The sequence below is a fragment of the Phaethon aethereus genome, assembly GCF_964289735.1.
Source record: "Phaethon aethereus genome assembly, chromosome: 1".
Lineage (NCBI taxonomy): Eukaryota > Metazoa > Chordata > Aves > Phaethontiformes > Phaethontidae > Phaethon > Phaethon aethereus.
This window is the reverse complement of record NC_138575.1, coordinates 104,859,947-104,887,061: the sequence shown is the minus strand read 5'-3', so window position 1 is coordinate 104,887,061 and position 27,115 is coordinate 104,859,947. Positions and strand designations below refer to the sequence as shown.

Genomic DNA, 27,115 nt, shown 5'->3' with positions numbered 1-27,115 from the left:
GCACTGTCTAGAAAACTCAGTGATATCCTGAATTTATTCAGTAAGCACATGAATGGGTTGGAAAATTCAGTGAAGCTGAAGTATCCACAACATCTGAGTGACACAAAACTGTGAAAGATGCTGTTTGGAATGTCTTTTTGAACTCATCTATATTACTAATAACTTTCCTAATGGGGAAAAAAAACCATTACATATCTGCAAATTGGCCAGCATACTGTTCCACAGCCAATTAGCCAAAGATCTGTTCACAGTATTGTGACCTTCACTTTTTGTTATTTCAGCTAATTTTACTTAGAAATTATGTTACTTTTAAAGGACTCCAACAGTAAATACATCAGCCAGTCTAACAGGTTGCATAGAAACTTCTAACATATTACCAAGTGCTTTTCCCTCTACATTAGCATTGCCTGTGAAAGTAGACTCAATTTCAATGTTTCTGTCACAGTACTGAAATCTGTCATGACTGTAGACTAATTAAGAGATCATCTTACCTTTCTGATCTTTGGACTCTGTTGGAATCATGACCAGCTAGTAATAAGAGCAGAAGTGATAGTTTCACAGACACAACGCTATGGAGTTAATTTCCGGTGAGAGGTAAAAATGGCCTCACCACCTGCAGAAATAGCAACAGAAAATGTGATTACTAAATATCCACACTGCCACCCTAGCCTTGTATCCCTCCTTGTACAAAAGTAATCGAATTGCATGACTGGAAATGGAAGAGGAAGAAAAAGGATTTTCCTTCCACATACAAATAATTGCGAAGTTTTAAAATATTAGGAGTTCAGGTACCATGCAAATACCTACTAGATAGGTTGGGCATCGCTAGAATGACTGTGTGTCAGTTGGAAATGGTCAAACTGTTAATACAGCAACAGGTGAATGAGTACATTATTTTTTTAAAGGAAATTGCAATGTGTTGAAAAGGAGGATGAAGGCTGAGAAAACTAGGCACAGAATAACAATAGTAGTTTATTTTTTGCATTTACTCCCCTCCTGTCTTTTTCTTCATTCCCTTGTGGTGGTGGTGGTGGTCTGTGGCCTGACAGATTTTCATGCACAACTATTGGCGAGTGCTGTAGATCATCCCTATAGGCATCTTGGTGTACTGAATTCATTAGGAAAAAAGCAAAAGGCCTTCTAAAGTGTATGTAAGTATATCCTGAAACAAAATATAAATCCCTTGAAGTCTATTTCAGATTTGATGATGGTACTGCACTCAGAAAGTTGGAATCTGAAAATCAGAGGGATCATTTCAGTTTCATAAGTAGTAAATTTCTGGGAGTTCAACATGACCTGTAGAGTATCAGAAATCTTTCTGCTTCCAACTAATGGTTACATTATTCGCATGACAGAGGGAACAATAACACAAAGAGGAAAATTCTGTTGAGTGAATCCCAGGATAGCAGCATACGTCAAGTTAGTATTGTCAAAACATCTGCAAATTACTCTGGAGAATTCAGGGTTTTTGTTGTTTGTTTCTTACCCATTCTTCAAACATACAACACCAAATACATGCAAGATATAAAAAGTAAGATATAGTCATTTTAGAGAAATAAGATTAGAGATGCTGTTCTCCAGCTACTACATCTGACAGGTCCAACTGCCTTTTCCATCCAGTATGTAATGTGGATTTTTTTTCCCTGACTGTTTTTCTTTCTTTGATATAATTCCTGTTTCAAGATTTCACTACATGACTACATATGATCATTATATTATTTTGTGCAAAAAAGACAGCACAGTTTTTTTGTGACTGTTAACAAGGAGAGCAGTTTATTGCAATGGTTGTTGGGCTCAACAATTGGTAATTAATGCAGCTGAAATACATTACTATTTTTTACTCATAATAATCTAAACTATGCAAATTATCAAAGTTGCTTGTTTTCTGTGTCAGAAAACATTCTGAAAGGAAATCTTTTCCATAGAAAAAGAGAATGACAGGGAAAATAAATGAAGTGTGTCTGCTTAGGAACAAGTATTTTATGCATAATTATTTCATACCTTGCAAATTAACTACATCATATGTGCCTGGGAATTACAGAAAACTGAAATAATGTACTAAGGGCATGTGGGAATTTACTATGCAATTATATTTCTTGTTGCATTTTATTTTTTTATAAGTTCTTGTAACATAAGAATCCAGGAAGGAGACATCAGTGGTGGTATTCTTTGTCACTGTTTTGACATAGGTGTATTTCCCAGAAATCAAATGCATATTCTGCTTATTTATCATTTTTCTAGCATCATTGTATCATGCAAAAATATAGGTATGCAAACTATTAATAAGGTAATGATGCAGGAATGTAGGTGAAAATCCCCAGGAAGAGGCCAAAAAGGTCTCTTGGGCTTCTAACAAAGTGAAATAGAAAAAAGGACGGGCTTCCAGAAAAGGTTCTGAAAGAGCAGGCAGAGAGTTAGGGGTGAGACTAGGAAACCATGCAACTCAAGTGAGGACAGAGATTGTAGAGTCTTTAAGGACAAAACTGTTTTTTCTGTGCTCACCTGGGCTGTCTAGTCACTACCACAATACAACTAGTAAGTAGTATTCAGAAACTACTTACAGAATACAAATGGAGCTATTAATGTATCCTTCATAAAAAGTGGAGGACTAAATACTGTCACCTGAGAACAATACAGCAGCAGGATTTTAATATGAGATGCTTTAAAGAGAATCCTGGTGTTTCCTGTTAACTTTTGTAGGGAGCAAGTAAATAGAAATTTTTATTGCCGCATATATTGAACAATGCATGGACATTGGACATTTCAGTATATAGGAAGTCTGGTTTATTAGTGTATACCAAGCTCCAAATTAATGCAGAATGTCCCCATATATGTTCTACTTTTTGTTTTCACCTGTTAATTAAAAAAGAGAGAACTTTTTGTATTTTACTTTATGGTACATTATTTAAACTACTGTGGGAGAGCCTTGACTTGGCTTGAACCTTGTGGTAAAATTGCCCTGTTTGGGGAAATTCTCACTTCAAAACTTACAAAAAGCTTTTGAAACGCATGTCCTTTAAATAGAAAATAAGAAGCGAGATGAGATTACTCTTTAAACAAGTAGAACTCATATCTGCTGGAAGCGACTGAACACAGAGTATTTTAAATAAATCTTCTTCCCAACCTCTAGCTCCTTGACAAGTATGTCTTCTCCTTCAAGCTTTTGCTTGGCAGTTGATACCTTTCAGTAGCTGCATTCTGTTCAAGCTTCTTTGCTCCACCATCCAGGCTTGGCAAGGGTTTACTCTCTGCCACACACAAGACCCCTGCTCCACTCGGTCTCTGTGCCTGGAGATTGCTAGCTGGCTAGAAGTGCTCCTGGCTTCTCCAGTGCTGCAGACTGCTCATTTGCTATCTGAGGGAGCAGTCGCCCTCCCATAGAGGTTTCCCCCTGCCCCAGGGTACAGGAGCAAGGACTAGACCGTTAGGCAGTCGCTTTTTGTCTGGTCTAACTTCAGCCTTTTAGCAAAATATACCCAAGGCAGAAAATGGAAACAAACCAGTTCTGGCATCCATTACAGCTATCCATTTCAAAGGAATTTGTGTCTTTCTAAACAGATATAAATAAAGATGTAGACATAGGTGTAGGAATGAAGTTTGAAAATAAGATTCTAAAAAGACTCCATGTAAGTGCTAGCCTTGTCTAAGCACTAGTGGTGGAGTTTTCTCATTGGTTTGCTCTCAGATCTGCGCAGATGAGGACGCTTACAGATGTTTAGGTCTGAAGTTGATGACACAGATAATTAATTGTGTTTAGACTTAGCACTTATAAAAATGCTGCTGATAAACAGCTTTCCTGTGAGGGAGTATTATGTCAGTGATATTTGCAGCATTTTTTGCAAAGGCTCTGTGTTGGTATTTCCATTACAAAACTCTCTCTTTGAATAAAAATTTACTCCAGGCTGAAACACGGAACATCTGATCTCAGCTCTTGATCAGAGGTTGTTTTTACCAGTTTTCCAGAAAATTGACTGAGCTGAGGTTTCTATGTTGTACAAAGGTTGAAAAAGGTGTGGAGGGGAGGAAGTGAGGGAGGGGAGCAGTAAGAATGTAGTTGATGCAGGTGGTTTGTATTTCAACTGCTTTTTTCTCTACCAGTAGGATCAAAATGGTGTGCTACTCGTCTGTAACCATTTGTGCTCTAGTGGAATTCATTACGGTTCCTTTTAGTGCATGAAATTCTGCACGTTGCCCCATCTATTAGAAAACATTTCAACAGTTACATAAAACTTTATCACAAGGCAATAGCAACTGAAAATTATAACAAAATAAAATATAAGATGATATACTGCATTATTTTTAAAATAATTTCTAGTTAAGAGGAGGCTAAAATCACCACCTTCAAATTATGGGGTGCTGAGGGGTTTTTTGTTGTTGTTTTTTCTTTTTTTAATTTCCTATGCTGTTGTCCAAATTATATATATGGGTGTGGTTTTAATCAATCCATTTGGAAGCACTGGGTCATTTTGAAAAAAAAATTTTTTGAAAGGTCAGTAATGTGAAATAAACTACCATTCGTATGTCTGCTCAGTTTGCATCTGACTAGAATTGAAAAGATGAGAAATGAATTCTGAGTCTCCATCTACTTCCTCAAAGATAGCAACAGCTTCACTGTTGTGAGGACTTTTGGCTAGTAAAGCCCCAGTCATCAGCTTTGCCTGCTATTTGGGGTTGGTAGAAGCTTGCGTCTATGTACTTTTTGTTTTCTTGAGCTTGTTTTTCTTGGCTGTTATGTCAACATATTGGCATATACATAGTTTTTCATTTTGTGGCTTTTGTTTTGCTTGCTTGTTTGCTTTAATGTTACACCTATTTTTCATCATTATATGCATTTTATATTATATACTACATAATTATTTATTTCTTGCTGTGCCTGGCCAGAAGATGTCTCAGTTATGTTTGGAATGTGTCCATTACAAACAATCTCAGTCACTGTGATGTGCCTTGGAGCAGTTCATGGCATGCTTGTATGTTAGGTCTGCTTAAGCTGTCACCTTTCAGTCATCAGACCCTGCAGAGAATAAGTCAAGCTTTAGCTGGCCTACCCTGAAATAACCAGTAAATTCAGCTTGAGATCGCTGTAAAGAAACCTGAATGGTAGCCTTGAAGGCAACAAATTCAAGTGACATTTTTGCTGAATCTTCATTGTAGCTGCTTATTTTGGTGTAAATCTTCCTGTATTGACAGCACTTGGAGAGCCTTGCAATGGGGCAGAAACATCTAGATTTAGTAGCAAAAGAACTCCAGTAAAGCTTTGTTTTTATCATTGGAAGCTATAAATCTTAGGAGAAACAAATCTAAGAGCCTTAGGGGACCTTAGAAAGAGGTGAGTGAGAACAGCATTAGGGACTTGAACAACTTGGTTCTCCTCACAAATCAAAGCATAGCTCTCCCACTAATTATCGTAGTCCCATTTTACTTTTGACTTTCAGAGGCTTACTAGAAAAGTAGACTCACTGAAGATTCAAATAATGCCAGGTCAAAGATTTGAATCTAGAGGTATACAGCAAAACTTTCAGAGGTACAGAGGCTTCTTTTTTGTTCACTTAGGAGAATTGTGGTGTTTACTTACTTATGATACTAGTATTTCTATGCTGTGGAAAGTCTCGATTAATGTATGTAGATTCCCAAAACAGCTTTACTGAAGAGAAATTGAATGTTTGGGAGTGTTTTGACTGTTTTTCAATATAAAATGTGGATTAATCTAAATATAGGCTTTTAAGATATTTAAAATTTTAAAGCATGAGTTAAAGTGACATTTTGAATTTAAGTAAATCTACCCTCAGTGGTTTCAGGCAAACAAAATTTTGTTAGGAAGGATTTTCTGATAGAGGAACAGATTTTTAGTCATAATCGAAAAGGTAAAGCCACTGTACCCAATTACGTCAAATCTTTAAATGCTATATAAGTATGTAGGAGTGGAACTTAATAAGAAATACCCTTACAGCATTCAAGAAATCTCATATTCCAGTTCAATACGAATAGTAATGGGTATGAGAAAAATCTGTAGGCAAGCTATGCAATGGTAGACAACTTAGTTGAAAATATGGTTTGTTAGTAGATGGAACAGGATTCTCAATATTCACCCACATTTGTAAACACATGAATAAGAAAATAGTTTTGGGAAAGAGCTATTTTAGGTACTGAACAAAGCTCTTAGGGGGCAGAAATCAAAGTCAGTGTTGTTTTTTTCAGAGGAAGATCAAAGATAACTAAAGTCCCTTAGTTTCTAGGTTTATATACATTGCAAGTCACTCAGTACACTATTCAGAAACGTGCTGAACTCTTGTACTTTATTCCACAGAGAAAACAAGCTACTATGCTTAAAAACAACTGTGTCCATATCCCTGTATTCTAGGGCATGATTTCTCTAGACTACTTCATAAAGCCTCTTGTATAACATACCATGCTTTCTTAATGTGCTGTTTCCTACCTTATAACATGAATTTTTGTTTTTCAGCTCTGAGAGACAACAGAATTGAGCTGGTCCGAGCTTCATGGCATGAACTGAGTATCAGTGTCAGTGATGTGTCTCTGTCAGATGAAGGGCAGTACACCTGCTCTTTATTTACTATGCCTGTCAAAACTTCCAAGGCTTTTCTTACCGTTCTCGGTAAGTATAAATAGCTGAGCGTAAAGAAGCAAGTGTTAAACTTCCCAGGCTTTGGCAAATTACGATAAGAATGAAATTTTCTAAAGCTTGGCAGAAGATACATGTAAATGTCTGATCTTGTTTCCCTGAAATTTATTGTTTCATATTGCTGTGCTGAAAAATAACATGCCTCTTACTATTTGCGCTGTGGCAGATAACGAATTAGGGAGCACACAAATACCACGGTATGAGTGCTCCATAAAATGGACATAACCTCTACATCCCAAGCACCAGAAGTGCAAGGAAGGTGCATGTGTTCATCTCCTAACAATGTATTGCATAGGGCAAAGGGGAGAAAATCAGAAAGCATGAAATCAAAATAGGCTTTAGAACTTTATCGTTTTTCCTTAGCTGTGCATTTTCTTGACTCATTCTGCTTTCCTTTTTTGTCTGTAAAGTGCATATTTTCACTGGGTTTGGTGGTTCTTTTATGCTTTATCCTCTAAATGCTCTGCTGTTTTCCCCAAAGGTTATAGACACACATAGAAAAGCAATAGATTTTGAGAGGTGCCCAGGAAATAAAGTTTCTGCTCGAAGCTTTATACGATTCCATGAATGTCAGTAGCCCAATCAGCCAAAATTGCTATAGTTCATTGAAACACACCCGCATACCTAAGAGGTTATATGATTTTAGAGATTGATTTTTATTCTTTTCTCCTTTTTCTGTCCCTGAACTTGACTCTTTCTTTTTGTTTTATTTTTATATGTAGACAGGCAGACAGTTGAATTTAGTAGGACTAATGTAAGATGTTCTCTGCGCCAGTAATAGTCACTGTATTAATCCAGCCAGGGAATTGGTTTTGTGCATAGGATATGAAATATGTCTCCCTTTCAGTCTCGGTGAGACTATTTTACAAATATCTCCACAAGTTTGCCATTAAGGACAAAAAAATACCCCCTCAAAGCAGAATATTCTGAATAACAAGTACCTATGGTTAATCTTCTTTTCTATTGGAGAGGCTTCTCATGATCTAAACAATAGATGAGTAGACCAGTTCAACCTTTTAAATGGCAGAAAGACATAGAAAGGTGTTGCAAAGACAGAAAAACATCTGGACACCATTTATTAACCAAAGTAACTCGATCTTTCACAGTCCTTTTAGTTTTACCTTCATTTTTGGGAAGGGTTTCGTGAAATTTTCCCAACATCAGCTACTCAACCTTCCAAGAAAGCTGCTCGATTTAAGACGCCTGTCTTTTTTAATTTTGTGTTTGTAATTTCCTATTTCAAAATAACACTTTAAACCCTTGGAACACTTTCTATCTGAGAAGGGGATATTTTCCATTGAAATGTATTACATCTTTTAATCAGATAAACTATCCTTTTATGTACTAATAATCTCTTTATTGACTGCTTTGTTATGGATTAGAAGATTAAGTGTCAAGGTATTACAGTAGACGCCATTTTCTGTCCTGAAAGAAAGGACTAGATTTATTACAGAAATGTACTAGTGATAGGTACTGCTGCTTGGTTTTTATGTACATAATCTGTCATTTTGGAAAAGAGATGTAAACAAACCAAATTGTGAAATACAGGGCACAGAATCAATTACTGTGACTGATTCCTTTAGGCACAAATATGAATGTGTCAAAGAGCTGCAGATTCAAGTTGTAACAATGACATTTTCAGAGATTTTAAAATTATGGTCATCAGTATCACTTTAAAATAAGTTATTCTTGTGGTTTTGGAAGTCAGATGTATTTATACATGTAGTGATCAAATTTTTTGCAATTCTCTTAATTTTTATTTTGTTTAAATCTTCCATAGTCCATTGTAAAACAGCTCTTTCCAAATTTAATATTATGTGTATAGTATGTCATGATTATATGACCTCCTCCAAAGAACTTGGATTCAGCTGAAGAATTCTCCATAGCCAGTGGAATTGTGATTATACCTACTGTTTTTTTGGTTATGTGTTCTCTGAAGATAAAATAACTCCTGTATTTATTTTCATCGTCCCTTTTCCCTGGATTTTGTATTAAAACCTTCATAATTCATGCGTAAATGTCTATTTCAAACTTAGATCTGTTCAGCTTTTTGTTGCCAGTTATTTTATTTTCACACTATTTTGTTTTCATACTTCTAATATACTTTGTCATACTGCTTGCTGTGTAGACCAGTTTAAACCTTGTAATAGCAAATCAGACTAGACCTGCATGCAAAATGTAAGTAGATAAGACAGTTTTTAAAAAACAATCTGTTTCCCTTAGAAAACTAGAGAATTTCTGGGTTTTTTAGTTCTTTAGAGTCAAATACAGTTCAGATTGACAGTTTATTTGCAATAGGAAATAGGATTCACTGACACTCAATTTTGATAGAAGGCAAGGAACTAATTATTCTGTTTCTGGAATTCAGAGCATACGAAGAAGTGAACTTTAAGTTGGTCACATATTCATGGCAGTAGCTGACACTATCAGAGACATTTTGCTTGTTTGCTTGTTAGGTGTTCCTGAGAAGCCACAAATTACTGGATTTACCTCACCAGTTATGGAGGGAGAGAGGATGCAGCTAACTTGCAAGACATCTGGTAGTAAACCAGCAGCTGATATCAGATGGTTCAAGAATGACAAAGAAGTTAAAGGTATTTAAAAGGACTTTGATGTAATTTGTTCCAATTGTCAAAGCTATACATTATTTAGAATTACATTTTTTAATTCATGTTTGTAAAGTTTCTCATATTTAATCATTAAATGAATGAGTGATAGTACATAGATAATGAATTGAATGTAAATTACTGGAGTGGTCATATAACCACATTTTTTTTTTTTTCTTCAAATGATAAAAACTGATGTTTTGAATTGCTCTGCAATCTGTTCAGCATAATAAACTCAACTGTAATGCTTCATAGAGAAACATTTTATGAATTATTCTTATCACAGCCAACCCACTCACCCGAGATATTTTACCTTTTTGTTTCTTTTTGCCTTTCTAAAATGACATATGTCTGATGTAGTCAATTGCCAGTTTTATGTTTCACTTCTCTAAGTGACCAGGTGAGGCAGAACTGTCTGGAGGAGACAAGAGATTGCACTTTCTGTAGGGGAGCTGCAGAGCCTGCTCTGGGGAGGGAAGAGTCAGGGTGTAGCAATTGAGGCAATCATCTCAGCTGGGAAACTGGGAACCTGCAACTGAGGAAAGGATGTTGAGAGTTTGCGGTGAGGAGCAGGGAGAAGATAGATTTAAAGGGAATGAAGAGAACTTCACAGGGACTGGGGGGAGTTGGACAAAGTCTGCTGTAACTGAAAAGTCATTGGGTAACTAAAACCAAAGCTGAAAGCAAGGATTTGCCTTTGAGGATGCGGTGAGATAGGAAAGTGTTGCATATATAAGCTATTTATTTATTTATTTTCTGTCTTCTCTTTAACTTTGTATGTTCTTTACTTAAAACTTAGTTTTGTAGTCCATATTCTCATAAATGCTGGGATAGTTTAAAAACCTTTTTGGTGAATGGGTGGAGAGAGCTTCCTGTAACAGAAGGCTTAGTCACATTCACCACAGCCAACTGAGGTGCCCACTATAGAGTAGATTAATAAAAAGGGTAAAGTATTGTTATTTATTCATGTCACCTCTATTTATTCTGCTATTAAACCAGATAAAAATCCACATATTCTGTGTAGCTTTCTTTAAAAAAAAAAAAAAACAACTTTTATCTGCTTTGCTTCATATTTTTCTGACATTGTGGATTTTTTTTAGCTCAATAAACTGCCTCAAGCAAAGTTACAGCTTTAGTTAGAGAATCCATTAATCTTCTTTTACTATTCTCTACCACAGTTCAATGTACACTACCAGAGCTGTGATATAAAATTGGTAAGTAAGGGAGATTGCAATTGATTGTCCAAGGAACCCAGTCCATTCTAGAAGTGTCTTTAGATTTCTGATGAAAATCAGAATAATGTTGAAGGAGGCAGGAATTAATTTTAGGCTGGAATCATATGAAATGTCTTTGAGCACTTGTAACTAGTATAGAAAATGAAGAAACAGAGAAACATTCTTTCCAGCCACTGGGAAATTTGAGGAAATGGCTGAAAGAAAAGCAGCACCTCATCAAATCTAATTAAATAGAAGAATTTAAGAGCACAGCTAACACACATGGCACAGCATAGATTCTGTCATCTAGAAAAGATGACAGGATGAATATATATATTCAAGACATGTAAAGATTGAAAAACACCCTAAGCAATGTCAATACTTGAGAAAACTACTGATACAGTTGGCCTAACAGCAAGGCAATACCTCTGAAAAGATGTTATTTTTTAAAATATATTTTAAAATCAGGTATAATAACTTTGCCTTTCTTTCAGCTGAGAGGTAATTGAAGCCAAGCAAGCAGTTTGGTGATTTGACTGTAATTTGCTCAACCATTTCTAAAAGAATGTTTATTTTAAAAGGTGGTAAGGAAGGAACAAAGAAGATGTCTGAAAAAGAACAGTAAAGAAAAAAACCAAAACAAAACAGAAATGGGAGGAAAGTACTGAGCACATTCATTTCAGTTTAGTTTTCTAGGTCTTCTGAAGAGCACATTGCCATTTCACAAAGGTTAGAAATAAAATAACCTGACCAGTTTGCAGTGGCATCAGCAGAAGTTACATTAGCTTTGTGCACTGTAAAAGGTGAAATGATAAATCTGAGAAAATAGATATGAAATTATATGCTAATGCAGCTGACATTAAAGGTTAGGAGTTTGTCTGTCTAGCACCAGTAAATCCAATTGTGTTACAGCGTATTATACATGATGCAAAAGAATATAAATGATGCATTGAGTTCAGAGTTGCACCAAAGGGGAAAAAGCCATTCTAAAATTGTAGCTCCATTGCTATTACTCAAAAAAGGAATCATCATCTGGTAAAGGAATACTGTTTGACAGAGTAAATGTTAGTAATGAAAGAGACTGAATGTGAAGTACTGAGTACCATACCTTTTACTTTAGTGTTCTGTCTCTCATATACGCACCAAATTAACAGACAGATCTGCAGTTTAGCATTCTGTTGACATTTCTGCAAGATTATTAAAAGCAAAAGTATCAGAGAAGCTAAATACATAATTTTCTTTAAAAAAATTACTTTTTTTCAGCAAAACTTGTTACATGCTATTTCAACAATATAAAGTAAAAATTGTTTGCAGGATTCAGGAATTTTTTAATGTATTTTTTTTTCCCTAGCAAAACTGGAATTAAAAAATATATAAGACAATATCAGTTTATTTTGTTGCCACAGATTAAAACATTTTGAATTAGTTTATTTATTTTTAGTATACACAAAGAATTCAGAGAGGCAGTGATCATTTTGTCTTGATAAACCTCTAAAGCAAGGATAATTTTTTTTAGATAACAAGGCCATTTTATGTCAGAACTTGATTTGAAATGGAAACAAAAATTATATTTGCCTTGTAAAAACAGCAAAACTGTCTTTTTAAAAGAGGAGCATTTCTATATGGATGTTACAAGTATGTGCTTTTATAAATAGTTGACAATGAACAATGGATGGTAGACATTCTATCATTTCTACTTATTACTTTCACTATGGAAGATCTATACTTACGGGATATAAATCAGTATTATTTAATACAATCATATCTGTATGTGCACCTATCTGATAGACTTATCGCAGTGGGCCCATAGTTGACCCTTAGATTTCATATGGCCCAACCTGCGTTCAAAGGTTAGCTCAACATTTGCTAAAGATCTTCTCCAATTCAGTTTTGAAAAATCTCCAGGGATGGAGATTCCATAGTCTGTTTGGGCTAGATGCTTCAGTATTTGAAAGCCCTTATTGTGGTGAGTTTTCACTGTATGCAGATATTTTATGTTACATAATCAGAATTTGCCTTAGTGTAACTTGTGTTCGTTGCCCCTCAACTTTTGCTGTACACCTCTGAGAGGACACTGGGTTTTTCTTCTCTATGGCCATGCATTATGTACTTGAAGGCAGCAGTTTGATCTGGTTTTAGTCTTCTCTTCCTCAGGTTGAACAAACCCAACTATCTTAAGCTCTCCTTGTACATTGTATGTTCCCACCACTGACCATCTCTGTGGCTTTCAGCTCAACCTGCTCAGGTTTGTCAACACCTTTCTTGCACCAGAAATCCCAAAACTGGGCCTGGTACTACTTTAGATGCAGCCACGCAAGTGCGGAATAGAGGAGAAGAATCACTTCCCATGACTTGCTGGGTATGCTATTACTAGTGAAGGGGAGTAATTTTCTAGCTTCCAACCCTGTAAAGACACACCGCTGACTAATGTTTAACCTGTCCTCAAGACTCCCAGTTCCTCCTCTATAAAGCTACTTTCTATCTAGTCATCACCCAACCTGTTTCATTATAGTGATTTCCAGAGAAAGTGCCTCTGTAATGGATCTTCTTTTTTTTTCTTTGCCTTTTATCAAGGGGGTATTTAGGAGAGAGAAGAGTAGCAAGAAAATAAATGAAATAATGGGCTACAGTAGATATATTTTTAAATTCTGTAAAATTCCTGGCTAAATATTTTGAATGCTATCATATGGTAACGTACCCAGTACCTGATCTCCACTGCTCTTACATCCAGGTGGGCTTACATTCAGTTTTCATATATTACAATCATACTTTCATTTTGCAGTGAAGACACACCTAAGAAGATACAGCTGATATAGTGGACAAGATAAGTATTTCTGTTGATGAGGATGTCAACAGTTTATAGAATAGTATCACCATCCATTTTACAGAGGTAATTAACTCTAAGAGTTGAACTCTTCCAAACAATAGATGTCTAGAGAAAGGCTTCTGAACATCCATTTAGGAAATTAACTGCTTTTATTTTCCTAAAGGATTAAGCATCCACAACCTCTTACTGAAATTAAAGTTGTTGATGTTTTCAGGAGCTGTCTGTCCTCCATCTGAAGTCAGCAAGCGAAGGGATGTGTACATTACTTATAAGCAGAAAGCTATCTATGAAGGTGCTTATTATTAAATTTGGAAACCCAACTCTGGGAACAAAATCTCATGTGTTTGCTTTAAATATTAGTGAAGACATTTGTTGTTTGATTATAATAACTTCGCTTTAGCCCTGGTCAATATTTCTCTCACCTACTGATCCCAAATATTAATAATCACCACGGTTGAAACTGAAATCTCTTAAAGCTTAGTAACCAACAGGCAGAAAAATGCTTGTATGCAAGAAATAATTATTTCTTAGGGAAAAATGGAAATCCTATAACTATGTGGTATCTTCATCTATCTGGAGACAATGAAAAGGACTACCTTTTGTGATTTCAGAGGTGTTTTTAATCTGAAAAGATGTAGCTTAAGCCATTTAAGATTTGCTTTCTAAAATTGATATTTCATGGAAATGTTATTTAGGTCATCTTCTTCTCTAGAGGGATTTATTATAATTTGTAAAACTGAAACCTCTCACTTTTTCTTTTTTTAGGACACAGAAGACATATGCAATCTCAGTGAAATTTAATACATGTGTTTATATATTTATATATCTCTTTTAAAGCTTTCATTGTAACAAATCAATATAACGAGCATACTATTTTGCTGAAATAAATTAAGATCAATAAATATTACAAGTAGTTGGGAAACAAGTAAAACAGTTCTAAAGTATGTGTAAAGAAGATCTCATATTGCAGTTAATACATTAAAACTTTTAAAAATAAATGCTCAGTCTTTTGCATCTTCAGTTCCGATCTAACATGTATGTCCTACAACAAAACTTTCTGAATTTTAACCTTAACCTTGAGATGAGTTGAATACTTCTTAAGTGTAGCTGTAGGCTTCCTGCACTCTGATATCTGGGCTGAAAACTGTCAAAGAGATTTTTAATTCAATCTGCACAAAAGCAGTAGGTCAATTTAGCATGATATAAAGCAATGAATGTCTCTCTGAAATAATTTTATTTCCCGTCTTCTTGGGACTTGTCTGTAGATTCCAATAAAGACTGTGACATGCTCTATTTACAGTTGTTCATCACCATTGATAGCTATACTTTGGTTTAGTTTAATTCTTATTTTAGCATAATTCTAACTAAACAACAGAATAAGCAATGAGTAAAGTAAGCACAGGATTAATGTGACTACGTGCATGCAACCATTAGTTCACATGGCTTCAGTAATATCGATGTAGTGCATTAGTATGAAAGATTATAAGCATGGACTTAGAAAATTTAATGTTTAGTGACACTGTGTATACTCAGGGAAATGAGGGTAGGAGGAGATCAAATTTTTTCTAATGAACTGCAGAGAAAGTTTATAACAAATTTGGACCTAAATATATAAGAGATTATGATGAAAGGAATTTTCATTTGAGTGCAGTACCATGTAACCAATTTTAAAATTTTCTTTGTCAATATATACCTCCTGCTTTGACAATCAGAGCAAACTGAGGAATAACTAGTCTAATTACTTTTGTGTTAAACAGATCAATACAGATAAGAAAGATGTGTTTTTTCAACAAGTGTGGTAGAGAATTTAGCTGTCTAATGGTGGACTACTTTTCCTAAAAATATTGGAGAGAAAACTGTTTGTTTCTTCTTTCTTTCAGATGTTAAATATTTAAAAGAAGAAGATGCAAATCGTAAAACATTCACAGTCAGCAGCACGCTGGATTTCCTAGCAGATCGCAATGATGATGGTGCAGTTGTAAGCTGCAGAGTAGATCATGAGTCCCTAAACTCCACACCTCAGATAGCAATGCAGGTTCTAGAAATACACTGTAAGTAATACACATTATATGTGCTTGTTTTTCTAGTTTTGATTTGTTTCAGAGTTTCTGTTGTGGGAAAATTGTAAAAATCTCTGGTGTTCTGTGGGTAGACAACATCTTTCTTTTAGCCAACTCCTCTGGTTTGTATTTGGTTGGTTGGGGTTTTGATTGTTTGTTTTTTACAGGAGTACCAAAAAAGTTTGATGAGAGTTTTGCCAGTGGAAACACTATGGGACTGAGTTCCTGGTTTGCTTTGAGAAATGGTAGAGAGGAAATGCATTTGTCTTTTTTGTTTATCATTGTAGCAATGTGAAAGAGTTCTTAAAAATCAAGATCATAGTAGTTCACAATTTTCCTTGAAAATGTCTAGAAACTTGAAACAAGGATATAAAGGAGCAAAGTTTGCACCAGACTGCCTCAATAACTTTGAATCCTGATAATTCAACTCTGTCTGATACTGTTAATAACACGAGTCCAGGAGGAAAATCCCTTTAAAATTTATTTTTAGGCCTTGTCTCTACAGGATGTTACTCTAGATAATCCAAACTTCAGTTAGTTTGTATCTGTATATATTGGCTTATTTTTTCAAACAGGATTTCTGGAAACCTGATGTTTTCCACAGTGCATTGTTTCAAAGTTGAATGAACCTGCCTATGTATCTGTGCACCCTACTCTGAAGTCATGTTGTCAGAGTCTCTGAGTCAGGGTTTTTTTCACTTATAAAATGTGAGACACTCAGGAGAACCCCTTTTCACCATCAGATGACATTGTCATATTCACTTGCATTATATCCACCATTCTTCAGGGTACAGCTATCTGGATTTCTGTAGAGCACCTGTACTTTTGATTGCCAGCTAGCAAAACCAGGTATGTGTAAAATATAGTCAGACCAGCTGAAGGGGAGATATCTTTTATGAATCTGTTTCTAGGGTAGGTGTAATCAACCTGTTCTAAAGCAGACAAGACAAGCTTGTCCATAAAGCAGACAAGCTTCCAGTAACTGCAGGCTAGTTCCTGAGGTACCATGTCAAGGACTGCTGGCATGTATAACTTGTTTCTAAACAGGGATATTTCTAAAAGCATCTAAGACTCGTAGCACGTGTAAAATACAGTAATGGCAAAACCACTCCACACATAGCTGACAGCATTTCTAAAAATGCCATCTGCAAAAAACCCTAAAAATTAGAAGGATGTGGATTAGCATCCACAAGTAATAGGTACCAAAAATATCTTCTGAAACATTTTACCCATCATTTTACAGAGGGACATCAAAGCCTTTCTTTACCAAATGGCTATTAAACACCTGCTTCCCCTAACATATTCAAATGGCATCTTTACTAGAGACATGAATCCTTAACAGCTTTTATTTCCTTGAATTCTAAATCCCACAGCCATCAGCCACTCAGCTGGCCCATGCCTTCACTTCCAAATTGCTTGCTTTTGCGTCAGTGCCCTGCTCAAGATGTTGGCACTGCAGGAGATGAACCAAATTGAATGGAACAGTAGGTACAGAAACAGGACAGGTATTCGAGGTTTAAACTGAGTCACAGTGACTGCAATGTAATGTGATTCAAGGTAAGGGCAGGGTTCTGGTTTGTGTGAGCATCATAATATCACAAGGCAAAGAAGCCTTTCTGTGGCCTTTTGTATATAAAGGCCTTCCTTAATATTTGTTGTTTCCTTCTAATTTGCACCCTAGGCAGCAGGACACTACCTAGCTAAATAGCAGTGGGGTGCATCTTCCTCTATGCCTGTTGCTTCATGTTTTGAACAAGACCCTTGTCTCTCTTCTGCAGGTTCGGTGAAGTTCTCTAACAAGGACAAACTGCAATAGGCCTTTACCATTACTAATGTGCTTTATGTTACTGCCCCTTCAGACTGTCAACTTATCAAAAGCCGCAATGCACAAGTAATTACTCTCTATCATTCCTGCTTGCTCCATTAATTTTCCACCAATCACTTTAATGCTCTCCAGCATTAGTATAGAGTCATTATACATGGAAAGATAAGTGAGAAATGTGCCAAAAGAAGCTCAAGTTTGGAAGAGAGGGTGGAAATACCATTTAAAACCATAGACAAAGCAGTATTTTATTACTGGTGACAAGGAGACTAAGAACAGGCTATTGATATCCTTTTCTTTACCACCTACATCTCCATGGTCAACATATTCAGAAATCTTATACTGGGCAGGTTTATCAAGGGTAGTTTATAAAAAGAGGAGATTCTAAATGGGAGAGATATGGATTTGATGGGTGGACTGTTTGGTGGATGAGGAATTGGTTGGATGGTTGCATCCAGAGGGTAGTGGTCAATGGCTCAATGTCCGGATGGAGATCAGTGATGAGCAGTATCCCTCAGGAGTCTGTACTGGGACCAGTACTCTTTAATCACTTTCATCAGTGATCTAGACAGTGGGATCAAGTGCGCCCTCAGCAAGTTTGCAGATGACACCAAGCTGAGTGGTGCGGTTGTGTCGCCTGAGGGATGGGATGCCATCCAGAGGGATCTGGACAAGTTCGAGGAATGGGCCCATGTGAACCTCATGAGGTTCAACAAGGCGAAGTACAGGGTCCTGCACCTGGGTTGGGGCAAACCCCGGTATAAAGGCTGGGGCATAAAGGAATCAAGAGCAGCCCTGCTGAGAAGGAGTAGAGGGTACTGGTGGATCAAAAGCTGGACGTGAGCCGGCAATGTGCGCTCGCAGCCCAGAAGGGCAAGCGTAACCTGGGCTGCATCCAAAGCAGTGTGGACAGCAGGTTGAGGATGGGGATTCTGCCCCTCTACTCTGCTCTGGTGACACCCCACCTGGAGTCCTGCATCCAGCTCTGGAGCCCTCAGCACAGGAAAGACATGGACCTGTTGGAGCAGGTCCAGAGGAGGGCCACCAAAATGCTCAGAGGGATGGAACACCTCTTCTGTGAGGACAGGCTGAGAGAGTTGGGGTTGTTCAGCCTGGAGAAGAGAAGTCTCCAGGGAGACCTTATTGCAGCCTTCCGATACTTAAAGGGACTGGATGGGGACAGACTTTTTAGCAGGGCCTGTTGCAATAGGACAAGGGGTAATGGTTTTAACCTGAAAGAGGGGAGATTTTGGCTAGATAGAAGGAAGGAATTTTTCACGATGAGGGTGGTGAAAGACTGGCACAGGTTTCCCAGAGAGGTGGCAGATGCCCCATCCCTGGAAACATTCAAGGTCAGGCTGGACGGGGCTCTGAGCAACCTGATCTAGTTGAAGATATCCCTGCGCACTGCAAGGGGGTTGGAGACTAGAGGGCCTTTAAAGGTCCCTTCTAGCCCAAAGATTCTGTGATTCTATGATTTGGGGAACTAATGACGTGGTTCAGCAGAAAGCCTTGAAGACAAAAGAGGAGACGGATGATTTACTAAGAGCAATCTGAAAGACTCTGAATGCAGTACATTGCACTGAAACTGGGCCCCTTGATTTTATTCTCCTGGTATTGCTCACCATCGTTGTGGGTGTTACTGTAGTCACTGGAGGATGCTGACTTTTTTCCATCAATCCATAAGACTTCAAATATATAAGAGATATCCTATTTGTATTAATGAGAGGCATGGTCACAGAACCCGATGTGTATATCCTTACTGCCACCTGACAGCAGTTCAAAAATAGTACTGACAAAACAGATTAATTATGGTACCCCATGAGGAAAGGCAGGAGAACTGGTTAATCTGGTGCCCTGTAGGCTCCAAAATCACAATTGTTCCATAGGGCACTTGTTCTGAATGTCCCAGGGATATTTCAGATGAGCAGAGAGTTATGGGAGAAGAATGGTAAGCAAGTACCTTAAAATGGTCAAACAGCAGCACAGATGAGCATCTGTTTGTCAGAGAATGGATGCACAATGATTGTGCATAACCCACTAGAACTGCACTTGATTTTTAAAGACCTTCCTAAAATCTGAAGAATTTTATTTGTGGTACATGCATGCTTCTTACGCATTGTCAGTGTATCATCACAGGTTAGAAAAAAAGGGGCAATTATAAATTGTCTAGCCATTTCTGTCCTGTATAATTATGCTTAAAAGTAAAAAAGTCATCTTTGTTTCAAGTGAACTAGCCCCTGACGATGGACAAATTTAAACAAAAAAAACAAAGAAAATGAAAACAACAGAACAGTAGGAATTACAGGATTGCGTTTGCATCCAGTAGATGGTAGGTAGAGAAAAAGGAAAGCAATGCAGTGGTTGGAATCACAGGTTTTTATTTATGCCTAGTGAAAGATAGAGTAAAATTAAATCTGTCCTAGACAATGAGACTATATGAAACAAATATTTGTAATGAGTTTGTGGAGAGATATAGATAGAGGTGCTTATGAGTCCACACAGCTGCTTTTATCATTAGCTTTAATAGGAAGTAAACTTAACAAAACAAAAGCCAGGAATGCCATCATCAGCGATATCAATATGGAATATACTTTATTCCCTCTTCTTCCCCTTACACAAATCTTAGCTTTTATTAGTGTGATAGAGCAATCAAATCATCTTTCCCCAGTAGTATTACAGTACATGAAATGAAGCTGAGGACTAAACTTTTAAGATAAAAAAGTTTTTATTTTCCTTTTATATTTGTATTTGTATGTAGTAGAAATAATATCTGAGTCCTTCTGCTGCCCTTTTTTTTTTTTTAATTGTAGGGCCATAATTAGAGATTACCTATATTATTTATAGCTTGACCAAAAGGATATCTTGAAGGAGATGATGATCAGGCCTTGTTTTCATAGGGCTTTCTAGATTAATTTTGCAGACTTCAACTATTAAAGTAATAGGGAAGCTGTTGGGGTAAGTATACTGTACACCACTCCAGACTGTGGGATAATTAACTCCTCCAATCTTTTGAGCTTTATTTATCACTAATTTATGTTACGTCTCACTTGTGCTTGCTCCTGTTCATCTGTATGTTGTCCTCTGAGCACTGCAGGGCAGCCCGATGGCCCAGGTCTTTCTGTTGTGCTGAAAGGTTTGGCCATAATTTAGTTTCTGCTTGGCCAGCAGAGGTTTGTGGTAGCATGACACTGCTTGCTGAGTTTATTTTTCCTCTGACCCTTACTGTCAACAGTAAACCTAAAATAGACTTGTATCCCCCGTGGGTTTACTCTGAAGTTTGCTTGTCAGCCTAGCTGCCACTGATTATTAGGAAGTGCTTCTTGTAAGTGATGAATACAAATCTCAAAGGGATGTTTTGTTTCATTGTTTACTTCTGCGTTCAAACTCAAATAAGAATGCATTCTTTGTTCCTGTATTAAGGAATCACAGGTGCAGTACTTCAATTTTGAAAGCTTCTCAGTATGGTATTTACAAGATTGTATACCGTAAGTCCTCATGCACACTCCTGAAAAGACATTTTGAGGGCAAGTTCAACTTCTGGTCCACATCTGGGAAGTGAGTGAATTCTACTTATCCGTCCTCAATGTCTCAAACACATGTTGTTTCCCAGAAGCAGTATCTTCACTTTCCCCCAGGTCTCATCTGAGCAGAAGCCAGTCAACATGTTGCTTCCTACTGAACAGAGTGCTATAAAATTACCCTGTGGCAATTACCTTACCTTAGTGAAGATTCTCTGACTACAGTAAATTACCCAGCAGGCCTCAGTAAAAATTAATTGTGTTAGTCTGTCCCAGAGGCTGCTTTTGAAGCTTTAAAGTGAAATCAAATCATCTGAACCTCAAACCTAATCATCATGATTCTAAAATGGCAGCTGTGATGTGATCCATGCTAACGGACTCTGAGATTTTGCTCAAAAGCTGACCACACTCCCAAATGACAGCACTAATAAGCTAAATATGTGTTATGTAAAGAGGTGTCTAGAGAGGCAATTTTGAGTAAATTCTATATTGGCAGACACAGATGTGCAGTGAATTGTCAGTCTGACAAGTCCATAGCCATCAGCTAACTTGCTTCTACAGGCTATTCAAATGTTTTTTTAATAGGCTGTTTCTTCATTTGTGGGTTGTTATTAGATTCTTTTGCAATGGACATTCAAACTTGACTTTAAAATTAGGCAGTGATTCCAAGAGAATGTTGGCTATTGTCTGGGAAATGAGCTTATTGATTTTGAATTAAGTAAACAAAATGCCTCAACTGCGTCAGACTACAGATAAGCAAATCAGCAATGCGCTTGTGCAGCCATGTAGAAAATTGTGTGTGTGTGTGTGTGTAACAACAGCATTCTACTGTGATTTCTGATGCATTAACAAATGGAGGTTTCTCTGACAACAGGATGGGGTTAGAATTTCTGCTGGTGTAAAGCAGAGTAATTTTATCAGAGAGATACGTTACCTAATGCTCACTAGGAGAGTTTAGCCCAATATTTTTACTTGGCTGGTTTCAATTTTTTGTTGGAACACAATTTCTACAGTTATACGTTCTGAACAAAAATATACATGAAATATAATGTATGTCAGTGTGTGAATATGTGAATACATGAATATGTGAAAAAATATGAAGTATATATCTTAACATATATTCATATACATTTCACTATGTGAAATAAGGCATTATTTAAAAAAAGGCAAGAAAAGGGTCATTCATAGTTGAGAGTTAGACCCTTTGCCTATGGAGAATGCCTAAAACACAGTTGCACGTCAGAACAGTATTTAGGGGGAAAAAAAATCTTCCTTAAATCTTAATGATTAATTCTAATGAATTAGTTACATTTTACATATCTTAGGTGGCTGTGCAGGGTGACTGTCTCAACCACGGACTTGCTATCTGTTGGTAGCTGAGAAGGGGCAGATGTGTGCCCACGCAAAAGCATACAGAATTGGACACTTCATAGCTATGATAAAGTATGAAGGGGGAGGGACAGTTTTCCCTGTTGCCTAGATATGGTCCTTCCGTACTATAAATGGGTAAAATATGTGTCACACCTTCATTTTCTTTTAACTGTGTGGCTGAGGCAGACCGTTTGTCTTTTTGAAGCTGTTCAACTAAGACATAAGATTTTAATTTTATTTTAGTGTGCTGCTTTCTTTTCACTTACTTTATGCTTAAAAAACTTTTCTGCTTTTGCACTTTGGCATGAGTTATCTCATTTTTTTCCTTGGCCTCAGGGATATTTCTTCTATTTTTTTTTTAATTTTGTTTTTTAACTTCAGGCATGTCTCCCAGAACTCCCCAGGAGTTAAGCAGTATCCATGCTTTAGGAACAACTGCACGTTTCCCTTTTTTGGAAGTAGCTTGTACTGTCTAGGCAGAGAACATGTTTTTCCGAAGTGAGGAAAATACAAGAGTTAAAAGAAATTTCCTTCACTGATGTTAATCTTTTTTGGTTTCTGATCAGTCAACAGCATTATTCGTCATTCTCATTTGCTTACGACCATCTCTGGTGTGACACCTCAAAGACACACTGGATAAAAGTAAAATCTGGGAATATTTGGCATGATTACATACTGTCTCAATCTGTGTCTGGCAAGAGATATATCCCCAGAGTCAGGAAATGTTTTACTCACTAGGATAATGAGATGTCACAGCCTTCCAATTTTTCATGTATTTTTTAACAGGGCCCCAAAATATTGATCCAGCTCAAATAAATACAGATAGACTGTATGTCAAATCAGGAGTGAAAATAGCTGGAGTGTTTGCAAGAATTGAAACTTGGTTTGGATTTCGCATTAGAGAAAGTGTTTATCTAACTGTATCTTTAGTCAATAAGCTTAAGCACTCAGTTCTCCTATAACTTCTGATGCAGTGAAAAGACATGGATTTTCCAAGGGCATAATTCTTTAGGGCCATAAAAGAAAGAACTCACTTGAGATTTGCACATCCAGGGCTTTTCAGTTCCCTATTCCAAATTAGCACAATTTGCTCTCTTGCTATAACCATTTTGTCTTAGAATAATTTGCTTGTTTGGGAACTGTGACACCTCAGAGTCCTCTGGAACTTGTGGAAGGTGGCCAATATGTCAAGCTTAAGCCTTCTTTCAAGAGTAACATGACAGCACAGATGCAGCAGCACATTCTCTGGCATGGCCCATCCTGTTGCATACTGTTCATAACAAATGGCAAAGAAAACTTCCCTTTGAGGAAACAGAATTGTTTTGTTCCAAACAGATATACTCCTAATGCTTTTGTTGGCTTTAATGCTTTATTCTTCAGAGTTCTTAGCTCTGGGAATGAGACAAATTTAGGCTATGTGTTCTTTTTTTGAGGAAACCGTCTGCTGTCATCATTGTACAGCTACCTAGACCCAGCCTTTCCTAAGTCACTAAGTCATTATCAGACTGTCATCCCTTATCACTCTTTCTGCTAAGCATACCTGACAAAACCAGGTGTGAATAATAGGCTACAAGAGGGAAACCCAGAACAATTTTTTTTTGAGTGATTTGTCAGGATTTTTATGCTATAAGAACAATCGCTTTGCTTCAGACACCAGAGTGCTGGGTTTTGCTCCAGCACTAACCTGTCCCAGGGATCTTTTTTACATGTGTCCTTTATCCTTAGCAATGAAGTTTATTTCCCATCCTGAGTTAATGGAGGGTAAGATACCACCCAACATCTTGGTCACCTGGGCTTGGCTAGAGCAATACTGTTTTCAGGATGTACTCCATCTCTACAGAATAGAGGCCTGGACCTCAGATTCTTAGATCTCAGCTTTTCAAGTGGGTTTCTCCATCTGACCTTCATCTCACAACTCATTGTCTTACTGATTAAAGCTACTTTTCTTTCCTGCTTAAAAAGCAAGAGGGCTATGTTTTCTGTGTGATACGCAGACAGGACCTTGGTCTCTCAAAACCTCCCTCTCTGATCATAGACAATCGCTGTAAGTCTAAGCAAGCAAGGATTTCCATCACTTCAGTGAAAAACTGCCAACCATTTAAATCTTTTAGAAGCTCATGAGGAAAAGCTAGATGTTTTCTTAAATGACTACCTGAGTTGACACAGAGATACCAGCTCTTGCAACTGATGCTCCCATCCTTTAGAGGTCAACTGCCTGAGTGGTGTTCTTGCTTTTCTCTTTCAATGAAGATGTTTTGCTGGACTGCTGTGACCTTGAGAATGAGAAAATTTCAAGATCTTCCTGTTGACTCCCTGTTATGAGACAAGTTTACTGTTTGTACACGTTCAGGTTTCCACCCAAGACTCACCCGTGTTGAGATACATTTCTGGTGTTTTCCCCAAACAGGATTTTTTATCCCTGAATCACACTGTGAATATTTATATGGACAATATCTATCAATGTTATTTCAATACTTCAGTGACTGTTCTTTCCATTTTCTCTCCCTTAAAGGAGGAGTAGTTCTGTATTTACCAGCGTAAGATGCAGTTAAAAACAGTAATAATAAGAATGCAAATATAAGATACAACCTTCAGTACATGTGCACGTCTTCATATTGAATGAAAAGTAAATAAGAAGCTATTCTATTTAATTATTTAGCCCAATAATTATGTAAACACCATGTTAATAAGTATAACTATGTTGTTTAAGCTTTTCATGTTAGTGAATGCTTGAAATGAATGAAACATAAAGGATAGTTACTGTAAACAGTAAAGAGTGATATCTATGAACATGAAAGTTCAGTGCCACAATTTGCATGTTTAAATGAGATCAATTAGGTTAATGATGGATGAAAATAAGAAATCCATTATTTAAATGCAAAGTAATTCAAAAAATTGTGGGTCCATTTACTGCCAAACTTTCATCTTGCAAAGGGGATATCTAGTTCAATGGGTTAATGTACAATCCTGACCTTTCCCATCTGGAGGCTTATGTTCAAATATGGTTTACAAGTGAAATATAATCTAATATAATTTATTTCTCTCTAAATTTTTTTGTGGGAAAATCTACAGTGTGGCTTGTCTATTCTGCATAGAAACTTTAAAATACAGTGTGGGCAGTTTATTCCATTTGCTTGTCGTGTGTTTAAGAGAGGGCTCAAGAAGGTTTCAAAGGAAGTTTGGGAGGGAACATTTAATAATATTAAAAGTAGGATGTTCAGGGAATAAACATAAAATAAATATAATTCCATTTCAGGAGATTAAGTCTTTAGGCATAGGAAAGAGACCACCTGTGGTAAAAGAACTGAGAAGACAGAGGGCATGGCTACACTGGGAAATGGAGCACAGTGAGGTCCTGTTCCAAATATATGTTTGAACCGCATAGTGCCATGTGAGATGCTAGCTTTGGTCAGCGTGGTGACAGTTCTGAATTAATGAGCACTGGCGGGCTAACTGTTTTCTCTCTGGAGGCAAGGCTGGGGACAGAACCTTACAGAGCTCACTGTGGGCTTTTGAGGTCTCATAGTTAATTTGGTCATGACTGGCCACGTGCCGTTGTCATTAGTAGAAATCCCCACAGTGAGTCAGTCAAGCCACTAGGGGTTATTCTTAGGTGAACTTAAGAAAGAGAACAAGTTAATTCACCTTCCTGAAAAGACCAGAAAACTAGTGTAATGGTGTACAAAAAGCAGTACAGCTGCTTCCTGTAATGATAAACCTTTCTCTACGTAAGGAGGTAGGTTCCAGAAATAATGATCTATTGCAGACAGCCCAGCAGCATTATCCCTAAGACTGACTGATTTTTGAAGCTCCTAATCTAAGTAACAATCAGTTAATCTAAAAGTGATTAAAAAATAATTTCTCTGCATTGTATTTGATAAGACGGTGCCTACATGGGTATAATGTGAATATATTAAATGACCTATGTTAGAGGTAGGTAGTGGAAGGTTCAATTTACAGAAAAACTAGAAAACAAGTTTTTAAATAGACTTGTTAAAACTACCTTATATCGGGCAGCACTAACAGGACAATAAAGGCTGAGTGGCTGAATGAAGGTCCGGTGTCTGAGAAGTTCCACATCAGGTCCCAACTGGAGAAAGAATTTTTCAAGTACATGACTAAGATCCATTAAACTCTACACTGCCTTCGAAAATGTGCTTCAAATATCTTTTTCTTTTTTTCCTAGCCTAGACTTGGTGGTATTTAAAATGTGATCATCTTGGGAGGAGACTGAAAATTACAGAATCCGTACAGTTCACATCCCAGGTTACAACTCTAGTCACCTTCAGACAGTGAAACTAATGACAGAAGGACAGAGCTGTTCCAGACCTTCTCCTTACAGTTTTGGGGGCTGTTTATTTCTAAAATTAAAGACTAGCAAACAGGTGAGACAGTTTGGAGGAAAATGGATATAGAGATTGCTAGTAGGACCTCCCCAGGAACAGAGATTTGCCCTTCATGAGGGTGTAGTATGTATTTATAAGAAACAAATCAAATTTTCATGTCCTCATACTACTGCTTAGATATTTTTATATAGATTAAACTTTCATAGTGCCCAATATCTGATATGAATGTCAGAAAAAGCCTTGAAGGCATATTTGGGGCTGCTGAGCATTCAGAACGCTTTCTTACTCCTTCAGCAATTTTGGATGTGTTGCAATTCTACAGCCATATTCAAGAGAATTTAAGTCAGACATAACAGAAAACTGAAGGCCTTAAGCAAAAGAAACTGAGGATGCAGAAGATAAAGTTACATTGAAAGGTCATGTGCTGACTCAGACATTTTTTGATAACATATGTGATTTAGGCAGAAGGGGTTTTTTTCTGTTGCTTTTTTTCTTTACTCCTCTTAGGTGACAAGGCAAAAATGAGATAAAATATAAGTAAGCTGGAGAGAGGACAGCGTAAGGCAATGGAGATGTTAAAGAGAACAGAGAGGTTTACATATCTGCAGAGACTGGCAAAATGGAGATTGTTTCCTCTGAAGAAGTGGCAGGGCAGAAATAATTAAACAAGATAAAAGTTGTAAAACTAAGCTTCATTGCTTGCCTTCA

The 27,115-nt window shown here is 37.0% G+C and overlaps 1 protein-coding gene across 2 annotated transcripts in view; it reads left to right on the top strand.

Moving 5' to 3' along the window:
* Positions 1–27,115, top strand: part of CADM2 (cell adhesion molecule 2) — a gene marked incomplete at both ends in the record, with an annotated part of 680,137 nt that overhangs the window by 547,554 nt on the left and 105,468 nt on the right. The window contains 3 exons of one of the 2 annotated variants that reach the window (XM_082009314.1): positions 6,461–6,613; positions 9,097–9,234; positions 15,168–15,338. In XM_082009314.1, coding sequence (XP_081865440.1) covers positions 6,461–6,613; positions 9,097–9,234; positions 15,168–15,338 — 462 coding nt within the window. Of the gene's footprint in view, positions 1–6,460; positions 6,614–9,096; positions 9,235–15,167; positions 15,339–27,115 lie in introns of those variants that run through there. The other variant, XM_082009315.1, reaches the window with a different exon arrangement.